The 24,396-nt window shown below is 38.6% G+C and overlaps 1 protein-coding gene across 3 annotated transcripts in view; it reads left to right on the forward strand.

Moving 5' to 3' along the window:
* Nucleotides 1–24,396, forward strand: part of LOC140715373 (myoferlin-like) — a 276,005-nt gene that overhangs the window by 133,686 nt on the left and 117,923 nt on the right. For 2 of the 3 annotated variants that reach the window (XM_073027462.1, XM_073027464.1), the window contains 9 exons: nucleotides 1,665–1,742; nucleotides 5,205–5,386; nucleotides 5,478–5,636; nucleotides 6,241–6,342; nucleotides 10,534–10,695; nucleotides 12,361–12,526; nucleotides 12,765–12,838; nucleotides 15,898–15,906; nucleotides 17,719–17,817. In XM_073027462.1, coding sequence (XP_072883563.1) covers nucleotides 1,665–1,742; nucleotides 5,205–5,386; nucleotides 5,478–5,636; nucleotides 6,241–6,342; nucleotides 10,534–10,695; nucleotides 12,361–12,526; nucleotides 12,765–12,838; nucleotides 15,898–15,906; nucleotides 17,719–17,817 — 1,031 coding nt within the window. The remainder of the gene's footprint in view (nucleotides 1–1,664; nucleotides 1,743–5,204; nucleotides 5,387–5,477; nucleotides 5,637–6,240; nucleotides 6,343–10,533; nucleotides 10,696–12,360; nucleotides 12,527–12,764; nucleotides 12,839–15,897; nucleotides 15,907–17,718; nucleotides 17,818–24,396) is intronic. The other variant, XM_073027463.1, reaches the window with a different exon arrangement.

A 24,396-nucleotide genomic window follows, 5' to 3' on the forward strand; every position in this document is an offset into this window, starting at 1 on the left:
GTTTAACTTGCTGCATGGCTCTGTATATGCACACTGTGAGGGCAGTAGTGCGAGTTTAATTTGAAAAGATTCCCATTCAGGACACTTTTAGCCCATTTTTACAAAGGCCCAGAAGATCAGATGTAGAGTCTGTATAGATGCAGTAATGGAGTAACTGTAGGGAAGAAACTAGGGTTTAAGGACTCTTAACAATAATCCATGTTGGACAGAATATAAATTAGGGAAAATTGCAGATGCTCGGATATTTAATTACTCCAGAAAGCTTTCGCCTTGATGCGCCAAGTAGTCTCAAGGAACTAGTTTAGTAAGTAAATTCATGGCATGAATTAGACAATTTTCTGTTTTAAAGTCAGGAAATGAACAGTGGAGAAGACTATTTTAGATCTATTATTGTGCTATGTGACTGTTAATAATGTTATATTTAAGGCTTTCTTGTCAAAGTGATGCTTTTAAAGAATTTAGTAAAAGTGAGCACAAATGTAATGAACTTGTTTAGCTTAAGTTGGAGGAAATTTTATTAAGATGTAATGTCCCAACAGCAAATACTTAAAACAATAATTCTGAATATTAAGCCGAAAGCACATTCTGTCAAGTGTACACCATTGGAAAATGTGTTAAATTAATGTTATCTCGGCAAGGATTGTGTATGGAAAGCAGCTTGCTTACAACATGTGGCAGATCCGAGAATCAAACTTTTCAAGATCAGCAAATTAACAAGAAACTCAAGAATAAAAATAAAATTAATGACTGATTTTACCAAAAATCCTGAAGTTTTGCAAGAATGCAAAAAGGAAGAGGTAATTGAAATGAATGAGCCCCTTGAAAGCAAAGATGAAAATATCTTCAGTATTTTGATCTCTCAGCAGAGGGCAATGTTATTTCTCTGGAGGCCTTGAAGACGAGGGCTATGAAATCTTTCAGTTCTATCTGATATCATCTGCTGTGTCGGTCTTATTTTATTCTTTTGCAACTGCTCTTCTAAAGCTGCATTTCATGAGCCATTCAGTCCAGCCTTATTTTGTGTTCAAGAAACTAGAGTGAGAGTTGAACCCTTAACCTTCTCACTCAGTAGCAAGTGTGCTACCAGCCTTTTCATCGTTAACGTTATCAAGCAGTGATTGTGACAAGGAAATTAGTGCCCGATGCTTGGAAGGAATTTGATAAGATGTTATAAAAGAGGTTGTTAGAGAAGGCTAAACCGCATGGACGTAAAATATTAACAAGAAGAGTTAATAGACTGAAAATAAACTTTTTGGGGGAAGATTGATTATAAGTAGAAGAATCCTGCAAGAATCTGGCCATTGACAATGATTATTGATAATGTAAGTCATTGCTTGAGTTATATTTTTATTTGATATAGAAACATATTGATATTTGCTAATGACATAGCTTAACGCGAATGAAGTTAAAGGCAGGGGTTGTAAATTGATCACTGAAATGATTAGGTAGGAAAATGGCAGATTAAGCTACTGTCTTTTTGAAGATAAACAGGTATAGAACTAAAAGATTGCCTTGTGCTTGGGTGTCAGTAGAATCCCTGCATATAAGTGTTGGGGGAGGTGATGAATTTGAGATTATGGTTTATGTTTAGCAGAAGCTTTTGTAGTCGGTGAGCTCCCATTTGTTCTTATTCTTAACCTTTTTGTTAATTGTTCTTTTTGCAGGGCCTTTAATTTTTCACCTCCGTTGCTACATTTTTCAAGCTAGAAAGATAATTGCAATGGACAAAGACAGCTTTTCTGGTATGTAACGGTCGGATTCCATCTGACAAAGTTTACTTACTGAACTATTGTAATTGTTCTCAATTTCTGCATGCATGAACCAAACAATAATAAACTGCCGCTTGGCTAACAAAGCAGTGTTCCACAATTTCTAAGCTGATCTGCTTTTCTTCCAATGCTCTCCTGGCGAGGGTCATAAGCTGCAACCAAATGCCCCACTAATAACAGTAATATTTATATTTACAAGTGTGCCTTTTAATTGAGCAGAAAACATCCCAAGTTGTTGCAAATTACCATCAAACATAATTCATTACCAAAGTGTGCATTCAAATAATACAATTAGTTTTGAAGCCAATACTTATGTTTCGGGTTTTGAATATGGTAGTTGTCTCTGTTACAGCTCTCTGAAATTGCGATTTTTTTTTATGGTTGGGTAAATTTCATTTCTAAGAAAATAGGTGAATTTTAATTCACCTAATCCTTCCATAATTTAAAAATCCTCTTCCCCACTTAAAGAAAAATCTGCTGTGTCTAAAAGTAGTTGGCAAAAGAAGAGTTAAGTTCTTTGAACTCGGCAGTCAGTTTTTGAAGATTGACCCGGAGATGACCTAAACAATAACTGGAATTGGGTTACAAGAGCTTGTACAGGAAATAGTCATGTTGAGCAAGTACCTGCTCTATAGATAAAGGTGATTTAAGAGCTACAGATAATGCCAGAGCCCAAGGATGCCTACTCTTTAATGTCTGAGATAGAAGCAACCATAAATATCAACAGGTAGAAACGGACTTGTTCATATAAAGTTTCAGTGTTCAGTGTCATGCGACGCACGTGTGCGGAGTGAAATGCTCAGAGCTGTGTCTAAGTATCTGGTAATAAATAGCGGAAGACAGCAGTTACAAGTCAGCTGTATTTTCTGTGGACGCAGAATCATAAATTTTGTTCCTGAGAAATATTGTGCAGTGAACACCAGTTCTTAATTCTCTCCACTTCTTTACCTTTTTGCCATGCGAACATGCTCAAGGAAGATGGGAAATTTTAACTGGTGATCTATACCAAAACTGTTTTTATAGGAAAAGTCTTTTTATTTTTGGAAGACAACAGAAAACACTGGTTAGCACATTAGATTCAAATATTTAAAAGATTCACATTATGTTTCTCATCGAAATTTGTATGCAGCGTAAAACCCTGCGATTCATCTTCCCCACAGACAGCCACAAAACAAAGCACCACCTCTCAAAAGTTAAGCACCAAACATGCAAAAGGAAAGAACGAATGGCATAAATGGCAAAAAATGAGTGAAAAACACAGAATATAAAACTCAAACCACAGAGTCATTGAAACAGTCTAGGAATGTGCAGTGTAGTTCAGCTCAGTTCAATTTAGCACTGTGTTGCTTGTTGGCTGCAAGCCACAGAGTTAGTCCACCCTGATCAAAATCACACAAAATAGCAATTTTAAAAAAACCAGGAGTAACTAGAAACCTGAAACACGTATAACATGAACTGTGTCAATTAAACCTTACTCAAGACACCGGCACCACCTTCTGGCTACAGCGAGCGAGAGGAAGAGAGAGACTAGTCAAATGCAGATGTCGCAGAACACCTGCTCACTTTCTGCTCTCATCCTCGTTGATTTCAGTTTTGCTCGATGCTTTAATCGGAGAGAAATGGAGGCGATTATGGGCTCGCACCCTATCTCCAGGCTGCACTCTCTGTTCAAAACCACACCAAACTCCTTCAGAGACAGTGAAGTGCAGGATCGCTCAATCAGCCCGAAAACACGTCATCAAAATGTATCCAAATCAAAAGACTCCCAACATGCTGCCATTCTTCCAAGGTGGAATGTGGGGGCACATTGGGTAGAGTTCTCAAAAATGCACAGTTTAGGGCCTAGTTCCTTAGGCTCTCATAGCTGGGAGGGGGAGATGGGGTAGTGGGGATAAGCTCCCACTACCTACTAAGTACTCCCAATGGCGTGCGTCTCAAATAGCCTCTGACAACAAAATCCAGCTCCTGACCTTCATGGATGACTTAGCTACTGAGCCTGCCAGAACTGTTTCCACTGACAGGTGACAGGATAAAGGGCAGGTTACTGATGCCTCAACACCAGTCGATTCGGGCAAATGGAGCTTGTCAGCCGTGGTTGGCAGCTCATCTAGGAGAAGGAAAACTCTGATCTCAACCCTCATGGTTGACCTCGCGGTTATACCCACTCATGGGAGGGCTTCGGAAGTAAACACAGAGGGAAAACTCCAAAGCTGGAGGTCCCTAAGGCAGCCTATGTTGAGTTCAATGCTGACTGGCAACCCCTGCGATACCGCTGGGACCGAACTGTGTCCGTCTCTGCTGTTCTATTGGACTCATAAACTGCATGGAGAAGGGGAGCCTGCTGTATGGGCAACAGCTTGCTCTCCAGATTGTACTGTCCTGGCTTGTGTATCAACTTGGATGCAGATGACTAGGACTCAACATCCACGGTCAACTCTAACCGATGGAAGGCCTTACAATTTGGGTCCTGGTGATGAAGGAAGAGAAGGGTATTTTTGGTCATCCTAATAGTTGCATAAACCATTTCAGAAATGGTTTTCCACACCTTTCTCAGTCTTGCATGTTCATGGATACTGTACCTGGAGTTAAAGTTATGAAAAGCATAATCATTGTGCATTATATTTATGCCTCACTTTTTGAGTTATCAGCGTCAGGTTTTTCCTTTTCTGGCATCACAGTTAGTGACCATTCTTGAGAAAAATTTGAAAGGAGAACTGTCAGCAAGCCTTATAAGTTCAGAGGCAAGAAGATAATGCTGTCCTTGATGGTTACCATATAATGATCAGAGTGGTGATCTCTTCTCTCCTGCCCTTTGGCAGCTTCTTCAAAGCCCAGAGTTGCCGAGACCAATTGTTGTGCTTCTGATGTAATTAGTAATTGTTCTCTGAGCTGCTGTATGTAGCATCTCTGCAACGTGAGCGCAAAGCTCAAAGGTGATGCCTGGTAACAATTAAGCTGCATGTAAATCAATAAAGATTGTTTCATTTTCAGATCCGATTCTTCCTGATTTAGTAACAATCATTACGAAATTTGACGGTATTTCTTCCTTTACTGCAGGGGTTCCCAACCTGGGGTCCACAGACCCCTCAGTTAATGCTAAGGCTCCATGGCAGGAAAAAAAGTGTTTGGGAACTCCTGCTTTAATGGAGCATGATAATACTCGGCATTCCCTTTGTTAGAAATGATTCTTTAATCCTTAACCTGAATCTGATCTTGAAAACCAGTGGAGATATGATCTGTGATTTGGTTTTCTGTTGAGATTTATATATTGTACATATTTCCAATATTCCAAAGGTCATTCCCCTAGTGTGCATGGATAATGTGGGGTTACTTTCTGTGCACTGGCCATTGTGAAGACATGTGGCATGGTGGAGTTGCTCCTAATGCGATATCACTTTGAGGGAATTTTAAAGCTGTTACTTTTATTTATTTCAGATCCATATGCGCATGTGTCATTTCTTCATCAAAGCAAGACAACAGAAGTCATCAAATCTACCCTCAATCCAGTCTGGGACCAGACTCTAATTTTTAACGATATTGATATCTATGGCAATCCTGCAAATCTGATTCAAAATCCACCAAATGTGGTGATTGAAATATTTGATGAAGACCAAGTTGTGAGTGCTGCTTTAATTTGCTTTGGTTGTACTGTGTTCCTGTTTGTCAATTGAGCAAAAGTGGACAATGTTAAACTTGCGTTCTGTGCAGGGAAAGGATGAATTTTTGGGCAGATGCCTTTGTCCTCCGATTGTGAAGCTGAATCCCAGTGCAGAGGTGACACCCAAGCTTCTCTGGTATCCAGTAAAGATGGGCACAAAGAATACTGGGGAGCTCCTTATTGCAGCGGAAATGATGCTGAAAGATAAAGTAAATATTTCTCTATCTTTACACTTTACTCTTGCAGCTCGAAGGCATTTTTCTCTGATACCTAATTTGGACCTTTTGACTTTGCGGTACTAATTTTAAAGAGGGTGTATTAAACAGAACTTGTCTATTTCTATCTTGTTTTCAATCTACAGGTTCAGGTCAGGGTTCCAATTTAAAACTGTCTGATTTGGAACTAGATACAAAGGAAATAAGAAACTCTTTCTATTTCAACATTACTAATCATGATGTATGCTTTTGTAAAAAAAAAAGACAAATCCATCAGGAATACCTTCAATATCTCTACTCAACACCATCTTCCTTGTTGTCTCATTACAATTTGAACTGAAGCTTTAAGTTCCCCTGACAGGCACAATCCAATTTGTAATTAATTTCGTACTTTTACTATCAGGCCTTACAGATCTCGTGTCTTTGTGTTCTGTGAAGTTTACCCTTTTCCTCCAAGCAAGAATAATTCCAGTTTAAAATCTACTACTATCTTGCCTGATCTGAATGCATTTTTAAAAAATTCTGAAGGCTTTTCACTTTGACATTCTTCAGTTTTCTTAAAGATTAAGTTTGTGAACATTGTGTCCCTTTTCAACAGCCCGATGGATCGAATTTACCCCTTCTTCCTCCAGTCCGGTCAGGATCATTGTATATGGTGCCACAAGGTATCAGACCAGTTGTGCAGCTTACTGCAATTGAAGTAAGTCTCAGTTCATGACAATTTTTAGCTGGAATGAATTCGTCTGTTTACGTTTTCAGAAAGTAGAACTGATTGAATTTTACCAGTGTTCTACTCCAGAGCTGCTTGTTTTGTTTTTAGAGGCAAATGCAACCTTGGTTGGTCATTTGTAAGGAAATTATATTGGCCTTCTGCACACATTCAGAAATCCTTTCCCGGCATATTCCATTAATGGTAGTCCTTTTTGCACATAGTTTTTAAGTTGTAATTACTTCTGGTATTGCTCCCCTGCTAAAAATTTGCAGCCAGATTTTGAAGCAGACATTTCATCTCCTCTGGCATTAGTTGGAATTTGCTGGCCTCACTAGGGCATCGGTGGTGCCCCAAGATAGTAAATGCATTTAAATCTGTTCATTGTACATGAGCAAGATTCTGCCAGGCTTGTAATAAATGGAAGAGTAACACGAAAACAGTCTTAACTTAGTTTAAGTTTTTAGGGAATATGACCATAGGTTGAACTTTTCCAGGGCGTATAATGTATTTGCCATTAAATACTCTGGAGTGAGCAAGCCTTTTCTAATTTAAAAGTTCAAAATAAAATTTATTGTTAAACTACACATAATCACCACACAACCCTGAGATTCATCTTCTTGTGGGTATACTCAGCAAATCTATAGAATAGAAACTATAAGAAAAGCTTCCGAAAGGTTCAAGAAATTAGGACCTGTTAGAGCTCTAGAAAATTACAAGGGTCCCAGGAAGAAACTCATGAAATTATTCTGCCATATATATGAGGAAATTTTTGAATCAACATTAGTAAAAAAAGATTTCAGAATAAAAGTTGGTACCGCTTGAAAAATATATAAAAACTTAGGTAAAATAACCATCTTAATAGCATTAATCCTACCTATCAGAGATAAAGATAATGGTGACCACTTAGTAAACAAGCATTTAATCTGATCAATTAAGGGTAAAAAATTAAACCTAAATAATTCTTTATGGTTTTTTTGTGATTTTAATCCCTAAGTAAATAAAAGAGTCATTAACTAATTTAAAAGGTAAGTTTCCATAAATTGGGACCTGTCTATTCAAAGGAAACAATTCACTCTTATTAAGATTTAACTTGTACCCAGAAAACTCACTAAATTGAGCCAACAATGATAGAACTGCTGGAATAGATTTCTCAGGGTTAGAAATGAATAATAATAAATCATCTGCGTACAAAGATAACTTATGAATATTTGTCCCACGATTAATACCCGAAATATCCTGTGATTCTCTGATGGCAATTGCCAAAGGTTCTAAAGCAATGTTAAATAGTAATGGGTTAAGAGGACAGCCTTGTCTAGTGCCCCGAAATAAACGAAAAAAGGGAGATCTTTGATTATTAGTAAACACCGAGGCTACTGGAGTGTGATAAATCAGTTTAATCCAGGAAATGAATGTCGGACTAAAATTAAACTTCTCCAACACATAAAATAAGTAAGGCCATTCAACTCTATCAAATGCTTTCTCTGCATCTAATGAAATAACACATTCTGAAGTGCTTTGTGAAGGAGTATAAACAATATTCAGTAATCTCCTAACATTGAAAAAAGAATAGCGATTTTTAATAAAACCGGTTTGATCTTCCGAAATAATTTGGGGTAATACCTTCTCCAGCCTGGATGCCAGTAACTTGGAAAAGATCTTGGAGTCTACATTCAATAAAGATATTGGTCTATAGGATGCACAGTCAGCAGGATCTTTATCTTTCTTCAGTATTAAAGAAATGGAAGCTCTATAAAAAGATTGTGGCAAATTCCCCAATCTAATTGCTTCTTCAAAAACCCTGCATAACCAAGGAGAAAGAGTAGCGGAAAAACATTTTAAAAATTCTACTGTATACCCGTCTGGACCTGGTGCTTTCCCAGAATTCATTGAGGAAATAACCCCTTTAATTTCTGCATCCGTAATAGGAGTATCTAATATTGAAAGATCCTCGGATGATAATTTTGGAAAATTCAATTTCCCAAGAAAATCACACATGGTATTATGATCCTGAGGGAATTCAGATTGATACAGGGAGGTATAAAAGTCTTTTTTGCATGGAGGACAGTGACCTGTAGTGTTCCGCAGGGATCTGTTGGGGGACCTCCTCCTCTTTATTATGTTCATAAATGACCTGGATGAGGAAGTAGAAGGGTGGGTTAGCATGTTTGCTGATGACACAAAAGTTGGGGGTGTTGTGGATAGTCTGGAGGGTTGTCAGAGGTTACAGCGTCATGTCATTAGGATGCAGAACTGGGCTGAGAAGTGGCAGATGGAGTTCAACCCAGATAAGTGTGAAGTAGTTCATTTCAATAGATCAAATTTGAAGACAGAATATAATTTTAATGGTAAGACTCTTGCAGTATGGAGGATCAACGAGATCTTGGGGTCTATGTCCATAGGACACTTATAGCTGCTGTGCAGGTTAACGGTGTTGTTCAGAAGATGTATGCTGTGTTGGACTTCATCAACCGTGAGATTGAGTTCAAGAGCCATGAGGTAATATTTCAGCTGTATAAGACCTTAATTAGACTTCACGGAGTACTGCGTTCAGTTCTGGTCACTTCAGTACAGAAAGGGTGTGAATACTGTAGAGAGAGTGGTGAAGACAGCCCAGCGTAACTGTAGATGTGAACTTCCCACTATTCAGGATATTTACAAAGACAGATATATAAAAAAAGACCCGAAGGATCATTGGGGACCCAAATCACCCCAATCAGAAACTGTTCCAGCTGCTACCATCTGGGAAATGGTATCGCAGCATAAAAGCCAGGACCAACAGGCTCCGGGACAGCATCTTCCACCAGGCCATCAGACTGCTTAATTCATGCTGACACAACTGTATTTCTATGTTATATTGACTATCCTATTGTACATACTATTTATTATAAATTACTATACATTGCACATTTAGACAGAGACATAATGTAAAGATTTTTACTCCTTGTGTATATGAAGGATGTAAGTAGTAAGTCAATTCAATTCAGAGGAGATTTACATGGATGTTACCTGGATTGGAGAGCAAGCTTTATGAGAATAGGTTGAGTGAACTCGGCCTTTTCTCCTTGGAGTGACGAAAGATGAGAGGTGACCTGATAGAGGTGTATAAGATGTTGAGAAGCATTGATCATGTGGGTAGCCAGAGGCTTTTCCCCAGGGCTGAAATGGCTAACATAAGGGGGCATTGTTTTAAGGTACTTGGAAGTAGGTACAAGGGGGACGTCAGAGGTAAGTTTTTCACAGAGTGGTGGGTGCATGGGACACTGCCAGCAATGGTGATGGAGGCAGATACAATAGGGTGTTTTAAGAGTCTCTTAGATTGGTACTTGGATCTTAGAAAAATAGAAGGCTATGCAGTAGGGAAATTTTAGGTAGTTTCTAGAGTAGGTTACATGATCGGCACAACATTGTGGGCCGAAGAGCCTGTAGTGTGCTGCAGATTTCCATGTTCTATGTAACAGGATCAATGAAAGATCAACTGGAGTGCAGAAGATGACAAACTGTGCAAATGTAAATAGTAATAAATAACAAGAGCATGTGATAACAGGATAGAGTCCTTTAAAGTGAGATCATAGGTTGTAGGAGCATCTCAATGGAAGGGCAAGTGTGTGTAGTTATCCCCTTTGTTCAAGAGCTTGATGGTTGAGAGGTAGTAACCTAGTGGTGCAAATCCTGAGGCTCTATTACCTTCTACCTGATGGCAACAATGAGGAGAGGGCATGGTGTGGGTGGTGAGGGACTCTGATGGTGGATGTTGCTTTCCTACAACAGTGTTTCATGTAGATGTGTTCAACAGTTGGAAAAGTTTTACCCATGATGTACTGGGCTGAATCCATCACCTTTTATAGGACTTTTCATTCAAAGACATTGGTTTTTCCGTTCTTAAATCATTTTTAATGCTGGAATAGTATGTAACCATCAATCACTCATTCAAGTTATTATTATGCAGTCCATTACTGGAGGCTTTAAGCCTGCCTATGAAAGGACTAGGTTATCAATGACAACATGATCTGCATTGTACAAATCCAGACTGAAATGTTGTCTTCTACATTTTTTTACAAATGCTGACTGTCTCATGAGTACAAAAACTGTGCCTTTCTTTGTTTCTTGACTGTTATGTCATCTGCATCAAATCAAAGATCAAGTTCATCCACGAATCATTGTCCACTAATTCTGTTGCAGATTCTAACATGGGGGTTACGGAACATGAAGAACTATCAGCTGGCCGCTGTTGGTTCCCCAAGTATCATGGTGGAATGTGGCAGTGAGTGTTTGGAATCTGCTCTGATCAAGAACCTCAAAAAATGTCCAAATTTTCCCCGTTCAGTCCTCTTCATGAAAGTGGTACGTTGCTGTTTATCGAGAACGCCATACAGCTGGTACTTTAACATTGTTGAATCAATATTATCTGATCATTTGTTGAAATAATGAACAATAGAGGACCATTTAGTTTAGGCAACATTTCTGAGATATTTGATTGCACTGATAGAATATACTGTATTGTTCTAAAATTAAGCCCCAGTTCTCTGAATGATTAGGATTTCTTAGTGGTACAGTCCAAAATAGCAGCTGTAATCGGCTAAGTCTATGATGGATTAAACTTGATTTCTCTAATACCAGTTTTTGCCATTATCATTTAAGCAACATTAAGGAGTGTAACTAGTAAGCTTCAGTTCATATCATTTGTGCTAAAATAAAAGCGTAAGCCCTAGGAACAGAATTAGGCCATTTGGTCCATTGATGCTGCTCTGCCATTTCATCATAATTAATTTATTTTCCCTCTCAACCCCATTCTCCTGCCTTCTCCCCATAACCTTTGACGCCCTGATTAATCAAGAACTTAGTAACCTCCACTTTAAATATACAGTACTCTGTGAACTGGCCTGCACAGATGTCTGTGGCAGTGAATTCCACAGATTCACCACCCTCTGGCTAAAGAAATTGTTCCTCATCTCTATTCTAAATGGATGTCCCTCAAATCTGAGGATGTGCCCTCTGGTCCTAGTCTCACACACTATAGGAAACATCCTCCCCACGTCCACCCTATCTAGGCCTTTCAGTATTCGCTAGGTTTCAGTGAAATCCTCCCTCATTCTACTAAACCCCAGCGAGTTCAGCCCCAGAGCCATCAGATGTTACTTCTATGTTAACCCTTTCATTCTAGGGATCGTGAATCTCCTCCAGCCCCTCTCTTTCCTGAGATATTAGGCACAAAACTGCTCACAATATTCCAAATGCAGTCTGACAAATGCTACCTTTTGTATTCTAGTCCTCTCAAAATAAGTGCTAACATAGTATTTTCCTTCCATACCACCGTCTCAAGTTATTCTTTAGGGAATCCTGCACCTCTGACTTTTTAAAATTTCTCCCCATTCAGAAAATAGTGTATTCCTTTGTTTCTTCTACCAAAGTGCATGGCCATACACTTCCCTACACTAAATTCCTTCTGCCACTTCTTTGCCATTCCCCCATTCTGATGAAGTCCTTCTGCAGGCATTCTGCTTGCGGTAATATTACTGTTTTAAAATATTTTATCAATTAAATTTACAAGTGCAAAATACTGACCTTTAACATTATCAAAGCATTTCATTGTCCAAGATTTTAATTTAAAGGCATAATTTGTCCAACTGATGTTGAAATTTTTGTTCTGTTTGCAATTTGAGAATTCTAATTGTCTCAATTCTCAGAGACTACGTCGTCCCTGATCTTGTAAATATGGTAGTTTTCCATGTGTTACAAATAAAGTGTTAATAATTCACTGGTATATTTTGAGCTTGGAAAACGTGAGGGCATTTTGGGCACCATTTCTCAAGTTATTATTGAATGATTAAGGACGGTAATCTTGCAAAAAAAACTTGCTGTTGAAAATGCATCATGTACATAATTTCAGAACTGGTACTTATAAATACTTGAATACCTGGTGAATTAAGGGTGTGATAATTATTCAACAAATACTTAAGTGAATTAGTCTAAAATTATCTCTGATTTTTTTTAAAATCTCGGTTCTAGTATCTTCCAAAAGAAGAAATCTACACTCCACCTGTTGTCATAAAGGTTATTGACCATAGGCCATTTGGACGTAAACCTGTGGTTGGACAATGCACAATTAATTCTTTGCAAGAATTTCGGGTTGATGCCTATGCTGAAAAAGAACGTGTTGGAATGCAATCAAAAGGTATTCTCCAAACGTCCCTCTAGGAAACTGCAACCTTGTAAAAATTACCTTTAACACAAATAGAAAATTTTGATTTCTATAGCATTACATCCAATGCGTTTTGAAATTCATAGGAGCTACTTTTAAGTAATCATGCAAATCAGTCTCCTAATTTTAATCACATCTGTTTTAAAATCATAGTACAAATGTTTGGATATTTTATAACATAGTGTAATCATTGATCTTTTTATTTGTACAGTAACTTTACTGTCAAATGCTCGTGATTGTGTTATTGACGTAGAAGACAACCAGAAACCTCTCCTGGAATCGCAGGTAATATCCTTTTAGTGAAATCGGTTAACACTATGTTTTGTTTTCAACTGAATGGCTTGAAAACACAATTCTATCTCCACAAAACCTAAACAGTACCTTTAATGTTCTGAGGTAAGACAACTTGCTCAGATATAACTGTGAAAAAATAGCAAGCAAGTAGATATGACTTGTTCACATTTGATAATTCTATACAATCCATGCATAAATGCTGTTTGCTAAAAGTGCTACGGCAAGCTCATAATGTTATGTGACAATTTGTAGATCAACGAGGATAAGAGAAGAACAGATCATAAAATACTTCCATACAAATTATAGTCTGCCTTAGTTTGACACCGTGGCATTGATGCCCTCTAGTATCTTGCTGTGTACAGTGGATTGCATAAGAATTCCATTACTTGAAGTTCAGTTTTTGCTGTCGTTACTAGGTCTTGCTATAGAACCTGTAAAAATCCGATCCAAGGTATTTGAGATTTGAGGGAATAATGTTAAATCACATTGAAGTGAGTGAATATCGATAAAAGGGAGTAACCTTTTTCAAAGCATTAGGTGGAACTCACTCATGCATTCTAACTTTCAGTTTGTAGACAGTTTCACCCAGGCAGTCATCAAAATGACTACACCAGCATTGCATGTATGTATGGAAAACACAAAGTTAGTAATATTCAGGGTATAGGAGGCTTTTCGTGGATTTTTTTTCTCTATCACTGTATGTTATATGAGAGGGGGTACCACCATCTGTTATCACTTTACCTTGAGCAAACCTGCCAGTAGCTAACAGGTTTTGAAAATATTTAATCCTTAAATTGAAATGACATGTAAATTATTTTTTAATCAAATTAACTTAGTTGTTTAGTATAGCCGACCGCTGGGCATGATTTATGAGTTAAAATACTGTATGCAATAACCTTTACAGGTATTTCCCCAATTTTTCCCCACTTTCCTCAATTCTGAAGGCCAATAACATTGGTTAACAGAGTGTCAAAGATAATGATACTTTTTTAATTGGTAAACGTAATAGGTTGGTTAGCCTTCAGTGCCCTAGCCTTAGTGCCTGATTTGATGTTACTTTTTCACCAAGATATGAGATTATAACTTCTTTTGCCTTTATTTTGACTTTCTAGTTCATTGTTTCCACTCTAACTACATGTATAATTTTCCCTGCTCCTCACCTCATGGTACCAATAGTTTGGGACGTGGTTGAGGAAAGGGAAATTATAGTCCTTACTGTATGATGGAACTTGGAAGTTTTTGCAGCTGAGCCTGATTCAGCCCATGTCCAGCCTCAAGGAAACATTTCCAACAGATCATTGGAAAGGGACAGCACTGCCTGTTTCCTTTTTTCCAAACCTGAAGATTTTAGGCAGCATGGCATTTATTGCAGCCTCAGCTTAATTGATATTTCTATGGAAACCATTTTAGTGAAAACAAGTTTGGATAGATTTTTGCGTAATAGGAGAATTAAGGGTTATGGTGAAAAGGCAGGTAGTTACAGATGAGTCCACAGTCAGGTCAGCCATGATCCTATTGAATGGTGGAGCAAGCTTAACGGGCCAGATGCCGACTCCTGCTCCTATTTCTTATGTTTCTTATGATCACATAACATTAACTTTGAAACCTTAAACAATCGATGATTGATCACTGTATATTTTCCTCAGAAATACTGAACAAAATAAAGCAGGAATAAAGTGTTATTAATTTGTTTAGAATTTTTTTGTTTTTTTTTCATGATGATGCTGTTTTTCCATGTAAGAATTCCAATCTATTTCCACTCTAATTCCGCTGTACATCTTATATTAGTGAAAGCAGATCACAATTTATAGAAACATAGAAAACCTATAGCACAATACAGGTCCTTTGGCCCACAATGCTGTGCCGAACATGTCCCTACCTTAGAAATTACTAGGGTTCCCCATAGCCCTCTATTTTTCTATTTATGAATATTTTGCTCATAAATTTCAATTTGTATTTGCATTTGGAATGCAACAGTTCACTCTGAATTAATACTAGGAGGCCCACAAAAAGCTAGTTATTGGCAGATGTTGCTTCTTTGCAGTAAACAACCTTTGTTTAAAAAGCTTTGCTACTGTAACAGATGAAACACGACTCCCAACTCTCATTTGCATACAGTAATTAAGATCATGGATTCAATAAAGATGCCATGTTTCTTATACAAGCCTACACAGTCAGCAGATTGAGTCTATTAGACAAGTGACCTAACGAGGGCTGTCTTAAACTTCACAGCATTAATAAAATACTTCCATTACAAATATTAAAGATGGAATCCATTTATGAAAAATTCTGTAGGATTGTCTGTTTTGTGTTCTGCTCGGGTATGTTCTATAGTGAAACAAATGATATGAAAATACACAACATACTAAAAACGCTGTGGGTCTAAAAATACTGTATAGTGAAGACTGTGTAGGCTGATTTTTTTTAAGAAAGGTTTCTAGATACCATTGGCGGGAATATAATCTTGGAATAAAATCTTAGACATGGAGTAAAGCTCTAAATTGGGTGATAATTTCTGTTCATTAAACAATTTAGCAAAATCCAGCGCATGATCATACACACAGGGTTGTATTCTTAAAGAATTTCCTTTTTCAGTTCATTAAAGGTTGTACTAACAGTGCATGTTTATTACATACTTTCATGCCAGGATCTCCATTTACTCATTTGATCATTTTGAGCTTGAATCCAAAGTTTGAAAGAAGAAAAGTGTTAATCAAAGTTTGAAAACTTTAATCTATTGGCTTTTGCATTGTATGGTAGTGCAATGTTTGACATGTAATGATGTCAATTATCTGTGTTCGGTGGTTTATCATCCTGGTGAGGTATGTAATAAAACAATGCTTTAGGAATCTTCTGGTGAGAATGAGGTGGTTATTCATAATGGTCTCTCTTCCTGGAACAGGAAATTCTTTTGATTATTCTTTTCTGCTTAGAAATGCATGTTGCCTGTTTGACATTGTAGCGTTTGTTTAATATTCCAATCACTTAATTTTCTTTCCTCTTTTATTTCCCAATTGTGGTATTGATAAATCATCTGGTGCTGTGACCAGACTGTTAAGGTAAGTTGCATTTTAGTGTTATACCTGTAAATGTGCAGTGCAGTGACGAGTTGATTTGAGACATGGGGTCGAGAAACCAGTTGACGTTCTTTTCCTATTTACCTTGGTCTGTGTGTATTGAGAAAGGTATGGGTTGTTTTCACCTGTAAGCTGTATTGAAGTGGACACATTGATGACATCAGTAATGAAGATGAACATTGTGACATCTGCCCCTTTTGCCTCATTTCCTCCCTTCTCCTTTTATCTGTCTGTTCCACATCAATGTTCGATCCTCACTCAGAATCCTGTCCACCTGAATGTTGGCAAGCTGTTACAGTTTCACATGAGCCCATTTGTAGTAGATACCATAAGTCAGTGGGGGTGGCACCGCCAAGGCCCAAAATAACTGGTCACAAAACTTACTGGAAAGCAATCTGGTCCTTACCCAAACTCAAGACACCCCAAGCAAGTTGCTTAGTTTAATACAAACCAGACTTAAAACTATAACAATAGGTGGAGTTTATTTGTCACGCTTTGTCAATTCTGATCCGAATGTATTGAACGTATTTTCCAGTTCTTGGTCCATAGCCCTGAAGCACTCTTCCAGATATTTTTCTAAATGTGGTGAAAATTTCTATCTCATCTGAGCTTTCAGGCTACAACTTCCATGCCTCCATTCTCCATACCAACGCTAAAAACTTGCTGAATGAGACAATGTATTTCCTCACCCCCACTCTCATTCTTCCACCAGTTAAACTGAATCGATTTACCACCTCCCACAGCCCCATGGCATAGTATTTTACTGTTAAGGAAAGCTCGTCCATCCTTTTAATATTTAAAGTTCTTAAACAATTTTGCTGTACTATTTGAAGGGATCTTGGTATAGTTAGGACTTGTATTAGTAGCCACTGGAGCTCCACAAGTGCCCACAACTCAACTCCCAATACACCATGGCCGTGTAGCCAGATTCTGCTCGAATGTCAACGAAGAATTTGCAGATGATACCACCAGAGCAGAATATATCTGAAATAACAATGAGTCGGAGAACAGGAAAGAAATGGTGAGCTTAGTGATGTGATGACATAACCACAACCTTTCCCTCAATGACAGCAAAACAAAAAGAAGTTGGCTGTAGACTTCAGGAAAGAGCAATGCTCACACTCAGTAGTACTAAGTTCCTAGTAGTGAACATGACCAACAGACTTTCCTGATCCAACTATGTTGATGTCACGGCCAAGGAAGCCTGCGAGCGTCTCTGCGTCCCCAGGAGGCTAAAGAGGTTAGTCGTATCCTCTTTGACACTCACCAGTTTTAATCAATACACTGTAGAAAGCATCCTACCTGGATGCATTGTGGCTTGGTGTGACAACCGCTCTGTCCATGGCTGCGATAAACTGCAGAGAGTTATGGATACAGCTCAGTACATCATGGAAACCAGCCTACCCTCCGTCAACTCTGTCCACACTTCTTACTGCCTCAGTAAAGCAGCCAACGTAACCAAAGGCCCTACCCGCTCTGGATGTTCTCTCTTCTCCATGGCATCCTGGTATAATAAGCTTCACTCTTGACCTCACAATCTTCTTAATTGTGACCTGCACTTAACTATCTACCTACACAGCCCTTAATCTCTACCGTAACACTCATTCTGCACCCTTGTTATTGGTTTACCTTTCACTACCTTTATCACTTGCTGTGATGAATTAATCTATATAGACGCTGTGCAAGACATTTTCCACTATATCTAGGTACATGTGACAATAGAATTGCCAATTTGTGGCCATTGCATGTCCCTTAATATATTAATCTCCTGGAGAATTGATTTCTTTAATATAGGTGGATGAATCAATCGATTGGTGGAGCAAGTTTTATGCATCTGCAGGAGAACCTGACCGATCTGGCAAATATCTTCAGAAAGGATATGATACACTGAAGGTAATTTTGTTTGGTGCTTTGGTTAGGAATTGAGACTTTTACATTATAGCTCTCAAATGGTTTTTGATTTTCGCAATGACTCCCTTTGATAGATTAGAAGTACAAACCAAATGCAGCAAAAGATACACAGATTTGTTTCTCAAGTATTTTTTTTTTGCCAAAAAAGAAACGCAGAGGTAAGTTTAGAGCTAAAGGTTGATCACTGATTCCTTACAACTTCCCTCCACTTCAGCAAAAATCATCTGGTTTTCCTGCAATTTGGAATTGTTTAAAATTCCATTCCTCATATTGCCCAGGAAAACAAGTAGGAACTTCATTATTGAAATAACTATTTGTGGAAAAAATAATTTTATTATCATAACTGGACACAAGATGCAAAACCAGTGTCACGACATGGAGGCAAGTAGGAGCATAGGGCCTCCATCCAGACTGTCTTTCAGAAGAATGTATTCAAATTGGTTATAGTAGCAACATTACCCACTTACAGTATCGGATGACAATAAGGATAGTAAAATGTGTCCTTTCTAACACTGGTAAACATGTATTCTTATACTGCTGATTTTGTTTCATATTTAAAGCTGTATCTTAAGCTTTGACAAAAATAAGTTGTTTTCTCCTGTAGGTTCTGTGTTCAACTTTTGCAGCATTGTAGTACATTCAATTCTGGTTAACTGGGCACATTGGAACCAGTACATTTTGCCCCAATTAAGTAGCTGTTCCAATTAGCCAAAGTTTCATGGAAATAGTTAAAAAGGTATAAAAAAGACAACTGTTTAATTTGAGTTACAAATAATGTATTTGAATGAAATACAGAACAAATTAGAACACCACCAGTACTAATGATTGATTATTAATTATTTATACTAATTAATGATAGTTATTGACAGAGCAATTTGGCTTTTAATTTGGTCAAATTGGGTTTTTTTTGGTTGGTGTCAAATATTTTTGTGGCATCTTGGCAAGTGGCTGAATTTTTTTAAGTCATTAAAAAAACAAGATTATCAAATATCACAGCTTTTTTGAATCAGTGGCATTGGCCCAAATTGATTACATAACACAAGCACACACAGCAGACACGATTGAAATCTGTTCACTCCAAGCACAGTGTAGTGTCTAATGGCCACACAAGTACATGTTACTGACATTAGTTAGGAACTGTTTGACAACAGTCTCCTGTCCAATTAAGCAGCTTAGTGTCCCAAATAAACAAAGGGAATCCCAGCTATTCTCTTGATTAGTTTCTGCTTTTAAAGAATTTCCTAAATAAGCAGCTGCCTCAATTAACCACTGGCCAAATTAACCAGAATTCTCTGTTTTTATAATGATTCCTGATGTGTTTTTGAAATAGTCTACTTGTTTTGTACAGTGCCTTTCTTTGAACCTGCAGTATCCAAATTGCATTAATTTTCTGATTGGAATAAACTTTTAATTCAGAGACTTCAAATATACCACTGTCCCATAAGAACATAGTAACCTGTCTCAATGACTATTGTCCCGTAGTCCTCACATCCACAGTTATGAAGTGATTTGAGAGGCTGGTGGTGAAACATATCAACTCCTGCATGAGAAGTGACTTTGATCTGCTCCAATTTGTCTACCACAGCAAATGCCATCTCATTAGCTCTTCTTTAAACTCTGAATGCTCTGTATTGACTACAGCTCAGCATTCAATACCATCATCCCATCAAAACTAATCAGTAAGCTTCAAGACCTTGGCCTCAATACCTCCTTGTGCAATCGGATCCTCGATTTCCTCACTTGTAGACCCCAGTCAGTTTGGATTGGCAATAACATCTCCTCCACTATCTCCGTCAGCACAGGTGCTCCACAAGCAGTGTGCTTAGTCCCCTGCTCTACTCGTTTTACACTTCTGACTGTGAGGCTAAGCACAGCTCCAGTGCTATACTTAAGTTTGCTGATGACACCACTGTTGTAGGCCTAAGGCGATGAATCAACATATAGGAGGGGAATTGAAAATCTGGCTGAGTGATGTCAGAACAACCTCTCACTCAATGTCAACAAGACCAAGGAGCTGATTATTGATTTCAGGAGGAGGAAACCAGAGGACCATGAGCCAGTCCTCACTGGAGGATCAGAGATGGAGAGGGTCAGCAACTTTAAATTCCTCAGTGTTATCATTTCAAAGCATCTGTCCTGAGCCCAGCACATAAGTTCATTTATGAAGAAAGCACAACAGTGTCTCTACTTCAGAGTTTGCAAAGGTTTGGCATGACATCTAAAACTTTAACAAACTTCTATAGATGTGTACTGGAGAGGATATTGACTGGCTGCATCACCACCTGGTATGGAAACACCAATGCCCTTGAACGGAAAACGTAGTGAATAAAGCTCAGTCCATTGTGGGTAAAGCCCTCCCCACCACTGAGCACAGTGTCGTCACAGGAAAGCAGCATTTATCATCAGTGACCCTCGCCACCTAGACTATGCTCTCCTCTCACTGCTACCATCTGGGGGAAGGTACAGGAGCCTCAGGACCCGTGCCACCAGGTTCAGGAACAGTTATTACCCCTCAACTATTGGCCTCTTGAACCAAAGCGGGTAACTTCACTCAATTTTACTTGAAATGTTCCTACAACCTATGCACTCACTTTCATCTCATGTTCTCGATATTTATTGTTTAATTATTATTGTTATTGTTCCTTTTTGCACATTTTGTTATCTTTTGCACGCTGGTTGAATGCCCAAGTTGGTGCGGTCTTTCAATGATTCTATTATGGTTATTATTCCATTATGGATTTATTGAGTATGCCAGCAAGAAAATGAATCTCGGGCTTGAATATGGTGACATATATGTACTTTGATAATAAATTTACTTTGAATTTTGAGATGCAAATATGTTTAAGTCCAAGAACTTGTTGTTCCCTTCTATTAAATGCTACCTATTTAAAACAAAGCTTTTCTGCATTGTTGTGAAGATAAGATCACAAGACCATAAGATGTAGGAGCATTTGGCCCATCGAGTCTCCTCTGCCACTTCACGGCTGATCCAATTTTCCTCTCGGCCCCAATCTTCTGCCTTCTCCCCCTATCCCCTCATGCCCTGACCAATCAAGAATCAATCAATCTCTGTCTTAAATATACATAAAGACTCGGCCTCCACAGCTGCCTGTGACAGCAAATTCCACAGATTCACCACTCTCTGGCTAAAGAAATTCCTCCTCATCTCCACTCTAAAAGAACGCCACTCTGTTCTGAGGCTGTGTCCTCTGGTTTTGGACTCACCCACCATTGGGAACATCCTCTCCGCATCCACTCTCTCAAGGCCTTTCACCATTCAATAGCTTTCTTCAACATTTGATAAGCCAGTAAATGCAGACTGTAGAACAAAATCAAGTACTTAGCTTTAAAAAAAAAGCTAGAAAAGAAACAAAAAAACGTTAAATAAATATAAAGCTACACCTTTAACAAAATATACCTAAAGAATTGAAATATGAAAGGTATAAGATGCAAAGCAGAGCTCTGCTTCACTAAGACAAATACTCAGTTTTTAATATATGAAGCTATACTACAAGCTCATAGTCACTTTAACTTAAACTGTAAGAATGTTCCTTTTAAATGAGATTAATAAATTTCTAGGATGATATTCAGTCACCTCCCAAAATATACATTAAAAAAACTATCATTATGCTTCCCTCTGTTTAGATAGTCAGAGTTGCTCAAAATCAGGAGCTAACTTCCCAATCACAGCTCTTCAGAAGTCATTTTGACTCGACCGGTTTGCTGCTGGGTGCCAATAAGCTACTATTTGATGGACAGCATTCCAAAAGTATTTACAATAAGTTGATGTCAAAGTTGCTGGCATGAAAATCTGGTCAATTATCTTCAATTTAGGACAAAGCTTAAAATCTTACTTTTGGAGTAGGGGTGGCTGACGTGTAGGTGTAGGTTGAGTTCTTGGTATAGTTGCTTCAAGATTATGCCCCAAGAATTGGTCAATGAAAATATATGTTCAGTGGCCTCTTTATTAGGTACACCTGTACACCTCGCTAATGCAAGTATCTAGTCAGCCGATCTAGTCAGTCAACTCAAAGTATAAAAGCATGCAGACATTGTAAAGAGGTTCTGTTGTTCAGTCCAAACATCAGAATGGAGAGGAAATGAGACCTAAGTGACTTTGACCATGGAATGACTGGTGTCAGATGGGTCGGTGTGACTTTCTCAGAAATTGATCTCCTGAATTTAGAGGAATGGTACAAAAAAAAAAGTGATTTAGTGAATGACAGTTCTGTGGGTGAAAATGCCTTGTTAATGAGAGAGGTCAGAGGAGAATGGCCATGCTGGTTCAAGCTGACAGGAAGGTGATAGTAACTCAAATAACTTGGTATTACAACAGTGATGTGCAGAAGAACATCTCTGAACGCACAATACAACGAACCTTGAAGTGGATGGACTGTAGCAGCAGAAGATCAGAAACATAAAGAAATGTACTCAGTCATCACTTTATTTGGTACCTCTTGTACCTAATTGAGGCCACTGAGTGTATAGCCCAGTCGGAGAGATGCACAAGCCTGTAGGACTCCAGCCAACAACTTGCGGCTAGCTCTTTACCACTTGAGTTAGCTTTATGGAGTAGGAATTCTGTGTCAATGAAAGATTTAGAAAGCATTGTATTTCATCGCGATCATTTGCACAGCAGTTAACAGGCCTTTTACTGAAGTGAGGATACACTGTTGCTAGTTGTTATCTCAAGGAGGTGTGCACTTATTGCATTGAGTAAAGGATCAGTTAGCAGAATTTTCAGTAACCTTACCAGGGAAGTAAATGCAGAGTCTGGGCACTTGCCTATAAATAATGTAGAATGGGGTTGCATAGCAGAGCAAACCGCATTCCGGTTATCAGATTGGTTAATCTAATCTTTGGCAGAGTTAATATCTAGTTAACTCCCCAGCAAAAAGAGCATCCTGCTTGCAACCCTATAAGGATTACATTTATAGAATCAAATGCCCAAATCAGATAATGCCCATCCTTCACATTATTCTCATCCTTAAATGCTCACAGTAATGGGGTGATCCTCCGTGAAGGATATGTAAGCAGGAGGTGCTGTAGACTGCAGTATAAGTCTGATGAGTATTGGACTTCTCTTGCCTTTGCATCATTGAAGATGGAGCTTAATGGCTCTGGATGATGCCCTAGGAAGGATGGGTAGAGCAGAGGAGAATAACTTTGCGAAGATGACATTTACATACTTATACCACCTCCCCTTCAAAATAAGGGTAGAAAAGGTCATTCTTCATTGCGAATAGGGCACAAGTTCCCTCCTAGTCTTGTTGCGTGCAGAAGCTGAACTGTGATACAGATCAGCCACAACAGTCTGGAATGATGCTGGGACAGGTGTTGTGTGGGTCTGTTTGGAGCTTTGAATGTGATAACCTGCCTGAATGACTGACATCCAGAAGCATTTACATCCACTGTAGTGCTGTGAGAAGATGGTGAAGAAACATTTCAACTCCTGCGTGAGGAGCAACTTGGATCCACTCAATTTGCCTCCTGTCACAACAGCTCAACAGCAGATGCCATTTCATTAGCTCTTCACTTATCTGGCTGTGTGCTGCCACAACTACAACCTCTTACTTAATGTTAGCAAGGCCAAGGTGCTGTTACTGACTACAGGAGGAAACCAATCCATGAGTCAGTCCTCATCGGGGGGGGATCAGGGGTGGAGAAAGTCAGCAACTTTAATTCCTTAGTGCTGTCATTTCAGAGGATCTATCCTGGGTCCAGCATGTTTGTACCATTACCAAGACGGCATGGCAGCGCATCTACTTTCTGAGAAGTTTACAAAGATCCTGCATGTCATCTAAAACTTTGACAAACTTCTATAGATACGTGATGGAGAATATACTGAATGTTTGCATCACAGCCTAGTTTGGAAATAACAATGGAAAAGCCTACAAAAAGAAGTGGATACAGCACGCCCCACCATTGAGTGCATCTACACGGAGCGCTGTTGCAGGGAAGCAGCATCCATCATCGAGGAGCCCCACCACCTTGGCCAAGCTCTTTTCTTGCTACTGCCAAAAGGAAAAAGGTACAGGAGCTTTGTGCCCCACACCAGCAGATTCAGGAACAGTTATTACCCCTCAAACATCTGGCTCTTGAACCAGAGTGGATAAGTTCACTCACCACAATGCTGAATAGTTCATAACATATGGACTCACTCTCAAGGTCTCTACGATTCATGTTCACAATATTTTTCATTTGTTTATGTGTTTATTATTATTTTGCTGCTGCTTTTTTGTTTTTGCATATTAGTTGTTTGTCCATCTTTGTGCAGTTTTGTTTTATTGATTCTGTTGTGTTTCTTTGTATTTACTGTGAATGTTCATAAGAAAATGAATCTCAGGGTAGTATATGATATATATGTACTTCAATAATAAATTTACTTTGAACTTTGAACTGAAGCATTCCTCACTGGAAGTTAAGGTAGGAGCATATTTTCAAGTAAACTTTGTGGTAAGATGGTGCCATTGGTGACTTTGCATGCAGCTCTGATAGGAATCATCAGATATCATCAGATGACTGCACCTCCTCCAACCCCTATGTGAAGCTTTTGAAGTT

Source organism: Hemitrygon akajei, chromosome 23, assembly GCF_048418815.1.
Source record: "Hemitrygon akajei chromosome 23, sHemAka1.3, whole genome shotgun sequence".
Classification (NCBI taxonomy): Eukaryota; Metazoa; Chordata; class Chondrichthyes; order Myliobatiformes; family Dasyatidae; genus Hemitrygon; species Hemitrygon akajei.